Genomic DNA, 13,383 nt, shown 5'->3' with positions numbered 1-13,383 from the left:
GTTATTCAGTACACCAGCAAACATTTCAGCTGCGCCTTGGCGGTGCCGGGCTCGGGTGAAACGGGTTCAAAGCATTCCCTACTTCCAGGCGCTATCTCTAGGGGTGCGGAGGCCACCATACCATACATCTGGGGGAAAACCATGGCCAAACAGGCATTAAGAGCCTCTGGACGGTTTAAACTCGCGAGCCCCAGTTTCGAAATAAAGTGAACCAGAAGGACAGCTAGCTAGATATTTGGGGGAGGGGGTCTTTTCTGAATTGCTCGACCACACCATCCAGTAGCGGACCTTCTCTTTTCTCCGCCCCCGGCGACAAAGCAACTCTATCGCGATCCCTCTCTCCCGGAGTATCCAGACGTCTCTGCCAAAGTTGCCTTGGGTCCCCCCAAATCCCGCCCGTTCCCTACGATCGCTCTGTGAGCCGCTCTTCCACCTCGCCACTCCCTCCCGAGGATCCTCTCTACCGAAGTCCACCCATTCCTGGGGTTCAAAGCTGCGCAGCCCAGCCTGGGCTTTTGTCCCTGCAGCTTGCAAGAGAAGCAAGAAACTCTGCGTCTCCGGCACCCACTCACCCGTCTCATCTTCCCTCCGAGCCGCCGCTCTCTACCGGCCCCGCCGCCGGCGCTTGGCCCCCGCCTCCCTCCCACCCTCCCTCCGGCCCAGACCCCCGGGCCCAGCCGCCGCCGCCGCCCCAGCCGCAGTGGTCCGGCCACTCTGGACTCGCCGTGCGCAGTCAGCGCGCCCCTCCTGGCCCGGGCGGCCGCTGCCTCCTCTCCGCCCCCAACCCTCGGCCGCGCAAATGGGCGGTGACCAACTCGGCGGCGGGGGAGGCAGCGCCCCCGGGGACCCGCTGGGAGGCTAGAAGCCGGCGAGGCCCCCTCCAGCCCGCCGGCCGCCTCCCCTTCCTCACCTGGCGGGTCGGCGCGGCCGAGTGTCCGCAGCTAGAGAGAGGAGGCGCGCTGCGGGCACCCAGCCGCTGGGTGCAGTCCCCCTCGGGCCGCGGTGGTGGGCTCCGCGCCACTCAGTCCCGCGCCCCGGCCCCCTTCGAGCGCGCCGCGGCGGGCACCTAGGATCTCGGAGCAGTGAAGTGGACGAAGGTGCCTGGCAATTGGCAGTCAGGGCTTTTACTGCTGCGGGAGGGGTCTGGCCCCATCGGAGGGCGCCAGCTTCGAGGAGCCGCGTTTAAAGCCGCGGTGGAGACTGTGAGGCAGGCTTTCCTAAGGAGCTGGAAGAAGGGCGGGAGGGTGCACGTCCTCCAGCTAAGCTGTCCTCACGCAGCGGGGAAGTTTCTACTGGGAAACTCCAGGTGACCGCGCCTCCTCCCGACAGTTCGCCCGCGGGCAGGTACCTGATGCGTCAGAAAAGCAGTTCTGCAAAGCTGTTGGGGCACCGACTCAGCTGAGGATTTTAAACTAACTGTGCTGATTTCCTTTCGGTTATTTCTCTCCAAAGTTTCTACATTTTCCAGCGTGTTTTTCTCAGTTGCTGCAACCAATGAAAACAATGCTGATATGAATGGAGGGTGCGTTCGCGGAAGGTGACCAATTGGACTTAGGGCGTCCTTAGTCCATCTCTCCAAGGGGGACTGTGAACCTCTGGCAAGTTCTGGGTGATTCTTTGGCTTACAATGAGAAAGGTCATCAGTCCTGGAGAAGCTCACAATAGCAAGAAAGAGTGCAATAAAGTGCAAACTCATTTCTGGTCAGTATTGCTTTGATTGGGCAAGTTGTTTCAACTCCTAGCAACAATGTCATGTACACCAGGGGTCTCCTAACACCCAGGAGCTAATGCTTGATGATCTGAGGTGGAGCTGATGTAATAATAATAGAAATATGAAGTGCACAATAAATGTAATGCCCTTAAATCATCCGGAAACCATCCTCTCCCCTCCCCATCTGTGGAAAAATTGTCTTCCATGAAACAATTTTGTTTGAAAAAATTGCAAACAATTTTCAAACTGGTCCCTGGTGCCAAAAAGGTTGGGGAACACTGATATACAATATAGTAACAATGATAACTGACATTGTAGGATGGTTAAGAAGCTTCTGGATAATGTATACAAAGTTCCTGACGCTGTGAGTGGCACTCAGGCACTCAACAAATAGCTTATTTATAACGCACTTTTCATTTTTGCAAGTAAAGTCTGACTTCTAATTTACAAGAGAGGTCACCTCTGAGCTCCTTGGTGTTCTATAGGCATTATTTTTCCTTGCCCTGGCTCTTTCTCTCACAGAAACATAAAGAAACCAATAGGACACTTAAATGGCCCAGCAGTTTCCCCCTATTGGATCATCCCATCCCTATAAAAAGATGTTCTTGCTCCCATCTTAAAAACAAAAACTCTTGAATCCACTTCCTCCTCCAGCCACTTACCCTCCTTTTTTTCCCCTTCTCAGCCACAGCTAAAGAAAAGCCACCTCCAAGTTTTTTCTTCCCATTTATTCCAGTCAGGCTTTTGCTTCTACTATGTCGGGTAGAACACTTTCTATCAAGAACAGGCTCCTAAATTGGGTGCTTTCTCAGGTCTCATCTCATTTGAACTATCAGCAGAAATTAACAGTTGCACACTTTTTTCCCCTGTAAACTTTATTTGGACTTCCACAACTTCTTCATCTTTTTTTTCCTCCTAACTCCACTGCTGGTTCTTTCTCAGTCTCCCTTGCTGGTCCCCTCTCTTCTCCCAGTGTCCAGAGTCCCCAGAATTCAGACTTTGGACCTCTTGTCTATTTACACTCACTCCCTGGGTTATCTCATCTTGTCTCCTGGCACTATAGATCACATGTGTGGTGATGACTCCCAAATTTTACCTCCAACCTGAACATCCCCCCTGAAATCCAGGCTACTGCCCACTTAGATCCCTACTAGGCTTCTCCCACCTAATATTCTTGACTCTGAAATTCTGAAATTCTTTCCTCTGTCCCCCAGCCACTCTGTCTGAATTGAAATCTTCCTCACATCAGGCCCAAAATCTGGGTGTCATCCTTGACTTTTCTATTTCTATCACGTTTCGAATCCAATTCATCAAGAGAAAAAAAAAAAATCATCTCTACTTTCAAAATAAATCCAAAATTCAATTACTTACTACCTCCATGACTGAGCAACTAACACACATACACACACACACATACACACACACACCACTGTTATTAGTACCCTAATCTACCATCATGTCTTGATTTTATCCTTGACTTCTTTCTACTTTTGCCCTCATGCAGACAGCCCTCAATACGGCCAGAAGATATCAGCAAGGTACAAGAGTTAATGAAATGTGAAATGCAGACTCCAACATCTTAAAATGTATAGGAGGCACTCAAAATTTAGCATATTATTATTGTAATAATTGTTCTTATCAGAATTTTTTAGTTATGATGATATTTTTTAAAATAGAAAAAAAAAGATATGAGCTCTTTCCTTCTACTTTTTCCATTTCCTGGATTCTTTAAAACAAAGTCCCCTATTTAATCATAAACCCAGACACACCTCCCCTTGTCTGCCATTCCCTATTGTCCACCAGGGATATTGTGTTGTAAACAGGAGCACTTCCTTCCCTTTCCCTTCTCTAGGATCTGTAGTGGTTAATAGTATCTGATGGTACTTTTCAAAGGTGAAGTGTGGCATACAGAGATATAATTAATTATTTATGGATTATTTCATTTGCAGTTAGTTTTCATTAGCATAGACTGGTTGGACTTGATTAGCTCATGTCCTGAATCTGTACTGTTTTTCCTTCTGCAGTAATAGCCCCACAAATCTTTGAAGCTACCAACTTGGCCATGATTTGGCCAGTGGAGCAACTGTTTGAAGTGAAATTATCTTTAATATTATGCCTATGTAAAGAATAAAGGTTTTATTTGCAGAGTGCAGTGGAATGATCATTGATTTTAGAATCATGAAGATCTGGGTTTAATCCCTGACTCAGCCCCTTTACCAATCAGATAATTTGAGTGTGTTATTTACCTTCATTGAGAAACAAGTTTGTTTTCTGAAAAAATGGGATGAATAACACCCAACTCATGTTTATAAATTAATGTGATAATGTAGCTATCATTCCTTGTACAGCAGAAAGCACAGAGATTACTCAAAAGTGGTTTCTTTATATTATTATTATTCTTTTTAAATGAAAATAGTATATATTTAAGGTGGACAACAGGCATATTTTATGGACATACATGTAGTGAAATGATTTCTATAGTCAAGCTAATTAACACACCTTCTCACATAGTTAATTTAACTTTTGTATGTAAAAGAGAACAGTGTAAATCTGATCTCACCAAATGCCCTATATTTAACAAGGTATCATGCTGTTACATTAGATCATCATACTTATTTATCATTTAACAACTTTGTACCTTTTGATGAACATCACCCCATTTCCCTCATTTCTTTTCCCCTGCTAACCACCTTTCCACACTGAGCTTCTATGTAATCCACGTTTTTAGGTTCCACATTAAGTGAGGTCGTGAAGATTTTTGTCTTTCTGTGCCTGGTTTATTTCACTTAGCAGAATGTCCTCATCAAAAGAGTAGTTTCCAACCACACTTGCCCTTCTCCTTTGTCAGTGACATTAGCCATCATTCTATACTGTCTTATTGAAGTTGAGTTCATAAATTCCTTTTAGAATTTAGTACTAGGATAAATTTTCTCTCAAAAAAGCTATGTACTTTCATTTCTTAGAAAAGTTATCTTCATCTATTTTCACATTAGATTTTCAGCCATTGTTAAGGAAAACTATACAAACCAGTGTTTTGCTTTGTATCCTGGTTGTAAGAAGCACAGTGTCACATTTACTATTAAATTATTGTACTATTATAAATTACAATTTTTAATATTTAGTAGTACAGTTTGATGTATTATATTATAATGAATGGACTTTCCAGGTGGCTGAGTGGTAAAGAATCTGCCTGCCGATGCAGGAGACCCAAGAGACAAGGGTTCAATCCCTGAGTTGGGAAGATCCTCTGGAGTAGGAAATGGCAACCTGCTCCAGTATTCTTGCCTGGAAAATTCCATGGGCAGAAGAGCCTGGTGGGCTACAATCCATGGGGTCGCGAAGAGTCAGAGATGACTTAATGACTAAGCACACACACACATATCATAATGCATAATGTAATATAGTTGTACTACTATAAATTAAGTTGTTAAGTTATTGTATCAAAGATTTTTGCCTCCTACTCTTTTTCATGTGTTCAATGTATTCATATTCCAATGACCTTATTGGATACTTGGATTTTACTCTACACTCTAATATATATGGATATTCAAATATATTAAGTAAAAATAATACATCAACTCTTCAAATTAACAGCAGAAAATTAACCAAAGTTAAAGTGGAAATGTACTCCCATGTGCTGCTTTGTGTTCAAGCTATTATAAGATTGACTAATTATGATAATTATTTAAATACATTTGAAGCATCTGATTAATTTCTGCATAAAAATGTTTCTTTATGTCCTGCCCCCAATTTTTTCTGTCAGTTTGTATTGGAATCAGACAGGAAAAGGATCCTGGGACTGTGTGGGTCTGTGTCCCCTTTACTCTATCCTAGCTATGTTTATCTGGTTTACTTTTCTAATCATTTGAGGAACTTAAATTGGTCTACTTTTCCTGCATGGCAGACTTAAAACAAAGAGTTTTCTTTGTAGGTTATCTGCTCATCACAGAAAAACAAAAAGCCGTGCTGCATCGGTGGTAATCCTTGATACTGCTGGCATTCTGGGAAGTCATTTTCTTTTCTCTGTTCCTCCTCTTTAATTTTTCTTTCATCTGACCTTCATCAACCCTCCAACAATCTCATACTTTGAATTCAAATTCCCCCATAATATAATATAATGTAATATAGTGTATTTAATATTGTTGTTGTTGTTATTGTTCAGTCTCCCAGTCGTGTCCAACTCTTTGTGATCCCATAGACTGCAGCATGCCAGGCCTCCCTGTCCTTCACCATCTCCTATATTTATTTATTTTGGAGTCATATTTCTCAGGGGTAAGTGTTTGATGTGCCAGATATATAAAGACTTCATTGCACTAGAGACTTCTGATAGCTCAGAGCAGAAGATTCAGAACATGAGGTTTGTTAAACACAAGGGAAAATTTACCAAGTGTCTACTCTGTTCTGGACTTCCCAGGTGGCGCTAGTAGTAAAGAACCCGCCTGCAGATGTAGAAGACAAGGGACACAGGTTCAATCCCTTCGTCAGGAAGATTCCCAAGAGAAGGGCATGTCAACCCACTCCAGTGTTCTTGTCTGGAGAATCCCATAGACAGAGGAGCTAGGCAGTCTACAATCCATAGGGTCGCGAAAAGTCAAACATGACTGAAGAGACAGCATACACATTCCTCTTGTTCCACACAATATGCCTAGATGGGTGGGAAATGGAGATAAGACATTTGTTGTGTGTCTATATAATAGGAATTTACTGCCTGGCATATAACTGTAATGTGATCATGAAATGCAAAAATTTAGAGAAAATGATACAAATGAGTTCAGAGAAGGAGTCTATCAGGGAAGACAACGTGTGTGGCCTTCGTATTGAAAGAACAATCTTCTGGCAGACGAGACAGCAGGCACACAGCTGCTGGGCAGTAAAGCCAAAGCAGGTTAGGGAAGCGGTGAGTAATGCAGCTTGCCTGAACCCACAGTACATGGCAGGAGGCTTGGGAGATAAGATCTGGGGATCTGGGGGGAGGTTTGAGGAGAGGGAAGAGATGGGACCTTGAATTTTAGATTTTATGTCTAATACCATTTTAATTATGTCATTTCCTCTCTCCTAAACTTATACTGGCTCTTTCTTGCCTGATAAATACAGGAAGAGCCAGCAGCAGTAGTAAGTGATTATATAGCAGTAGGATGAAAGAGAAAGACAAGCTCCAGCCACAGAATTTAAAGACCAATAACGTGGTCCAGGTTCTGTGTCCTAACATGTCAAACAAGGTTATCAATCCAAGAAAAGTTCACTCAACTGAATATTTACTAAGGGCCCAGTTAAGATCCTGAGTCTCCTTGCCTTCTCCTGACTGCCATCATTTTTTAAATCTTAGGATGACTCCATAGTTACAGATTCTGAGTTCTCACAGAAGTACATGTGAAACAGGTAACGTTTGGCTATTGTGTTCAGGGATTGAACTGGAAATTCAGTGGCTTAATATTCCAATGAACCAGTCGTGTCACCAGGAGCCTAGGACTACTTGCTTGACCTTTTAAGATGTTTCACATTATGGGGGTAATTCCTCCCAGGACAGTTGTTAAGAGAGCTTGTAAAACATTATTACATACCACTCATCTCTGACTAGATATTTAGAATGAGTACTCAAAAAATTCTAAATGGTTGTTTGAAGCATTTATCTCTGAGATATAGATAGTGATGCATATGACTGGTACAGTTCTTTTAGATTCATTTGAATGTCTTGCTCTTCATAAGAACCAGGCCGTTCTCTGAGTTACAAATATGCCTAAACAAGATGATCAAAATTCACTTACGGGTTCCTGAAGATGGGAACAAAATGAAATTCTATTCAGAACGTCCTTCTCTTATCATTCAAGAGGTGGATCTCCATGGTATAAGCATTGTATTTATAAGATTGACATAAGAATCTCCAGAACTTTAACATAGGGAGATAGAGACACCACTACACCTTCAATGTTAATATTAAAAGTTTGCTTTATAAAAGGTTTATCAACCCAAGAACTCACAAGAGAAAAGTTACAGGTACTGAAATGGATTGGCTAGTCAAGAAGGCAGATCTGGATGTGACTAAGAGTGTGTTTCCTCCCTTTCTCCCACACCTGCTTGCAGAACTTTCTGTGGCTCTCTCTTCTTCCTCTCCAAGAAGCCCTGGTGAGGTCTGAGGACCCCAACAACTGGGTGCTAGTGGACGGCAATCACCTACATGATCTTCATTCTTCTAGTCTGTTGAATATTGATAGACATTGTTGTCAAGACAAGCCCTGATGTGGTTTAATGATTTCCTGTCTCACAAGCTAGTTTTGGCCCTCATCCTGCCTGGATCCTGAGTTAATCAAAGTGACAATCCAGGTGGGAAATTCTTTACAAATTTTGAAGGTTCTGTGTGGGTGGAGGGCAACATTACTTCTAATGAATAATTCACGGGTAATTAGTGCCCAAAAGAAAGTTTTCTCTCCTGTTGGTTATTAGCATCCATGTTAAATTCCCTGTGACTTGTAAATAGTTGAATGCTTTGATCCTACTGGAAATATTGGTCCCTTGTTTTCCATTTGAACTGTCCCCACCTTCAGTACAAGGAAGGTGGGGATGATGTATAGGGTAGCTGCTGAGGGATTCTCATTTTTCGAAGCTTGCCCTTATGACGGGTGTGATGGCGAGGATGACAGGAGTGGGCAGACATTGGAATGATAAGCTTCTAAACCAAGCCTCTACTCTCAATGGCACTAATCAGAATTTGTACTTACTTTTTGTGTCTTTCCCCCCTCCCCATTCCCTCACCTCCCCCACCGCTATAATTCTAAACTTTGTGAAGTCAGGGACCTTCTACATTGTTCATCATTATACACCCAATGCCTCCCCCATACACCATAAATTATTTGTTTAATAATTACATAAATTGGTCTTGAATACTGAAAATCTAATTTCATCACTTCAGTGATCAAGAATTCTTCACGGACTCCTCCAAGATGTGCAGATAAAATAAATCCAGAATCACTGCTTTTGCACTTAAAAAAAGTAAGTCATCTGGTTACTTTAAGTTATTTTCCTATGTAGTATCTCACTGTTTCCTCTGCCCTCTCTCTGAAAGGAGGGGATGTTTTAATCATAATAAATGACTTACATTTAATCACATGTCATATTTGTTCACCTCTTTCCTCATAACCAGCAAAAATCAGTGCAGGAATCACGAGTTCCAGAAAGCTTTTCCCAACTCCATCCCTGGTCGTGGTTGGAGGTTGGGGTACTTCATGTTATTGGATTACAGGTTTTCTGTTTCATTGTCTATCTCTATTCAAGTCATAAAACTCCCTCAAGTAAGAGGACTGTGATGGATAATTTTATATAGCCAGGCTATGGTGCCCAATGTTTGGTCAAACATCAGATTAGATGTCACTGTGAAGGTGTTTTTAGGTATGATTGGCATTTAAATCAGCAGACTTAGAGTAAAGCAAATTACCCTTCAAAACATGACTGGGCCTCCTCCAATAGTTGAGACCTTCAGTTCAGTCACTCAGTCGTGTCCGACTCCTTGCGACCTCATGGACTTCAGTATGCCAGGCTTCCCTGTCCATCACCAACTCCCGGAGCCTGCTCAAATTCATGTCCATTGTGTCAGTGATACCTTGAGACCTTAAGAGCATCTAAACAGAGGGTTCCCAAAGAGAATTCTCAAAAAGGAGGAATTCTCAAGACCATAACATAGAAACACTATGTCAGTTTCCAGCCTGTCCACCAGAACCCAGACTCAAGACTACAACATCAGCTCTTGTCTGAATTTCCAGTCCTCAGGCCTACCCTGAGGATTTCAGCCCTGCCAGCCCCCGTCATGTGAGACAAGTCTTAAAAACCTCCCTCCTTTTCTCTCTGCTTCTCCTCTCTCTCTCCCCGCTCTCTCTATGTCTGTTTTTCTATACACATACACATCTTCTGTTGGTTCTGTTTCTCTGGAGAACCTTCACTATTCCGGAAGCTTTCTAGTTTAACTCTTGTTTTTAGAACACAGCACAATAAATAAATGAAAAATTAAATCTAGCTTGAAATCCCCCTCCCTTAACAGAGGAGAACTTTGCAGTGCAGAGATGTCCATTTAGTCCTGTTGAGGCCAACTAAACAGGTCCCTAGCACATCCCTGAGCACCCCCTCCCCTGTCCCCTGGTAACTTGGTCATCTGACACATAATAAAAAAATAATGAGGAAAATACACATTTTATGAACCTACTTATTTTGTTGAATGCCAGGAAATGCATTACAGAGATTCCAACCAGCACCACGTGCCCTGTGAGTCAGAGTAGCTGAGTTGGAGCCTCATCACCCCTCAGAAGGGGACATCAGGATCAGCCTCTCTTCTGGAATACTTAAAACTTCATGCCTTTCTCTCTACATCCCATCCCACCCCTTTTTGTTTGTGTTTTGATTTTTGAATGACTAATGAGTCACTGGAAATGACCTCTCCACACCAGCTGCTTTGGCCTGCCTATCACTCAGCATCTGTTCCAAACAAAACCTCAGCAATCTTCAGGGGAGTAAGTAAGCACATGATCAGAGTTCCAGGGGAGAGTTTATAGCCTCAGGCTATCTTCCAGGTATTTGCTGGACTCCTGAGTTTATGCTAGGAAAAGCCAGGTCATTCCCAGTAAGCAGGACAGAGAGTAGGTACCCATTATTTACTGAAAACCCCTGAGGATGAAATGCATATCAAAAGAGTTCTCACCCACAGGCTGTCTGTCACCAACTCCCTCTTCCTTGGTGTCCTGTCTCTGGGTATTATCCTCCTCCATCAGGATCTTCTGCTGAGTCTCCAAGGATAAACTAAGATCAATGCCAGCCTGTGCACAGCAAGAAAAGAAAGGTACCATGAGCAGGAAGCTGGAAGCTGAGGCAACCTCTGAAAACTGAAGGTCAGCAGAGCTAACATCTGGGGAACACTAACAGCTGTTGAAATTGAAAAGCAAATATCCTGCATCATCCTATATTCACTCTGCTGACTATCCTTCAGAATGACAAAACCTAAACACCATCACCACTAACCAACACCAACAGAAGCATACATATGGCTAGAATAATGACAGATTAAAAAAAAAAAAAAGGATGCTGGTGAACAAGTGATGTGCAATATTTAGACCAAGAGACACAGTCTTTCAGCATAGTTTCTACTTGCCACTTATTATTGCTTATTTTCTATTTTTCATCCCATGCTTATTAGTTACCAGCCATCATCCTGTTAGTTACTTTGTCTTTATTATATCTTTTAATTTCCACAAAATCTCATATTATAGAAAAGGAAACCAATGCCCTTGTTTTTAAGAGCTCCCCACAGAGCTCCTGAGTTTATGACAGGGTTCCCACAGCTCTCATTATGTCCAGTTTTCTCTGCAGAACTCAGGGTTGCCTCAGTAGATGGTGTGGTCCCCCCATCATGTTAGAGCTCCCATTTGTTTTGCATAATATTTCTTGCTTGATTTTCACAATAACTGTAAGGTATGGAGTAAGAAGGGAAATTCAGTTTCAGACATGTTGAATTGGGGTATATCTGTAGATAATTCAAGTGAAGTGCAGGATAGAGATAATGGCCATAGCTGGAGATGTATATTTAGAGGATGCAGATCTTAAGAAGTTTTGCTTTTCCTTAAAATGGTAGAAAGAAAGCTAAGCTGGTTCATAGGCTGAGGGAAAATAGACAGGGAAATGGTAAAGATCTAGGAGGCAGGAGATTAAATGATGGAGCAGGTTCCTGGAGAAGAGAAGGGGGATTAGATCATCTTACAGTTGGAGGGTTGGCCTTGACAAAGAGATGTATTCTTCATTTCAGGAGAATGGATAAAGGAAACATGATGAGGATAGAAACCCACATAATTCAAAAGCTGTGTGGCAGAAAGAGTTAAAAGGACAGGATTTTTAGATACGGAGGGCCTCACTCTTGTCAATGAAATACTATGCTAACTCTTCCACTGAAAGTCTACCAACTGGAATATTTTTGTAGGAGTTAAATGCTGAAATACAAACTTCCATAAGTTACATTAGAAAGATGCTTGAAAAACTTTTGGGCTACAAATAATACCAAGAAAGAAGACAAACCACAGAGTGGGAGAAAATGTATACAAATCATGTATCTAACAAGTGACTTGTATCTAGAATAAAAAAAAAAAAAAAACCTTAAAATTCAACATGGTCATAAGATCTGAATCGATATCTCTCCAAAGAAGATAAACACATGGCCAATAAACATATGAAAAGATGCTGAGCATTATTAATTATTAGGGAAAAGCGCATCAATCCCACAACTTGATACCACTTCACACCCATTGGGATGGCTATAATGAGAAAGACAGATACTAACACATGTTGGAAAGGATAAGGTGCCTGTGGGTATGTACAAAGCCACTTTGGAAAACAGTCCCTCAGTTCTTCAAAAGGTTAAAAACAGAGCTGCAATAAGACCCAGCAATGCCACTCGTAAGCATATACCCCAAAGAAATGAAAACATGTTCACACATAACTTGAATACAAATGTTCCTATCATCACTGTTCAGAATAGCCAAAAGGTAGAAACAGCTCAGATGTCCTTCAAATATTTGTAGCATCACTGTTCATAATAGCCAAAAAGTAGAAACAACTCAGTTGTCCTTCAGCTAGTGAATGGATAAACACAACTGTGGTTTATCCGTACAAAGAAATATTATTTGGCCCTATAAAGGAATGATGGAGAAGGAAATGGCAATCCACTCCAGTATGCTTGCCTGGAAAATTCCATGGGCAGGGGAGCCTGGTGGGCTTCAGTCCACGGGGTCACAAAGAGTCAGACACGACTGAGCACACAGTACAGTATAAAGGAATGAAGTACTGACACATGCTCCAACATGAATGAAACTTGTATACACTATACTAATTGAAAAAAGCCACTCGCTAAGTATCACATACTGTATGGTTCCATTTATAGGAAATGTCCAGAATATGCAAGGCTGTAGAGATGCAAAGTAGATTGGTGGTTGCCTAGAGCTGGTTGTGAGGAGTGAAGGAGGGGTAAGGAGTGATTGCTAATGAGCAGGGGGTTCTTTTGGGGATTGATGAAAATGTTCTAAAATTAGATGTGGACAACTTTATGAAAGTATTTTTAAAAATACCAAATTCTACAACTTAAATGGATGAATTGTATGATTATGGGGATTATATCTCAGTAAGCTTTTTAAATAAAAAAGAAAACTTGAGATCTGAGGAGAAGATTATTGACAGAGGCAAGACTGAAGAACACTGCTGAAGACCAGATAATAATAACAGCAATTATCATAGGGATTCACATGCCAGGCACTGTGCTTGGTGATTTTCCTGCATCATTTCCTTTAATTTTCACCACAAACACATATATATCAGATCTTTCCCCCTCATTCTACAGGCTATACAATTAAAGCTCAGAAAACATGTGGAGGTCAATAGCAAGAGATGAGACAAAATGTAGCCCAGGTATGTGTCAGTCTAGAGTCTGTTTCTTAACACCTGTCTTCCCAAGTTTTGCTTTTCTATTTAGCTTCAACTTCATAGGTTCAGCTAAATGTCAATGTCTTTAAGTCAAACTTTTCCCCCCCTTCGCTCCCACAATTTTGTGTCCACTGTCATCTCTACAATGTTAATAAAGAGACGCACTCTCCTTACCTCCTCCACACTCAGTAGTCCTAGAAGCACAGTCACTGGCCTCTCTGTATGGA

General features: G+C 42.1%; 1 protein-coding gene across 9 annotated transcripts in view; it reads right to left on the bottom strand.

Moving 5' to 3' along the window:
• PHLDB2 (pleckstrin homology like domain family B member 2) overlaps nt 1–13,383 on the bottom strand; it is a 240,793-nt gene that overhangs the window by 109,656 nt on the left and 117,754 nt on the right. For 6 of the 9 annotated variants that reach the window (XM_070369008.1, XM_070369028.1, XM_070369044.1 and 3 more), the window contains exon 2: nt 10,395–10,509. In XM_070369008.1, the coding sequence (XP_070225109.1) occupies nt 10,395–10,461 (67 nt within the window). In that variant the 5' untranslated portion in view covers nt 10,462–10,509. Of the gene's footprint in view, nt 1–572; nt 671–910; nt 1,279–10,394; nt 10,510–13,383 lie in introns of those variants that run through there. The other 3 variants (XM_070369023.1, XM_070369022.1, XM_070369016.1) reach the window with 3 other exon arrangements.

Source organism: Bos mutus, chromosome 1 (assembly GCF_027580195.1).
Source record: "Bos mutus isolate GX-2022 chromosome 1, NWIPB_WYAK_1.1, whole genome shotgun sequence".
NCBI classification, from domain to species: Eukaryota; Metazoa; Chordata; class Mammalia; order Artiodactyla; family Bovidae; genus Bos; species Bos mutus.
Note: the sequence above shows the minus strand (reverse complement) of the source record. Positions and strands in the feature narration are given on the sequence as shown.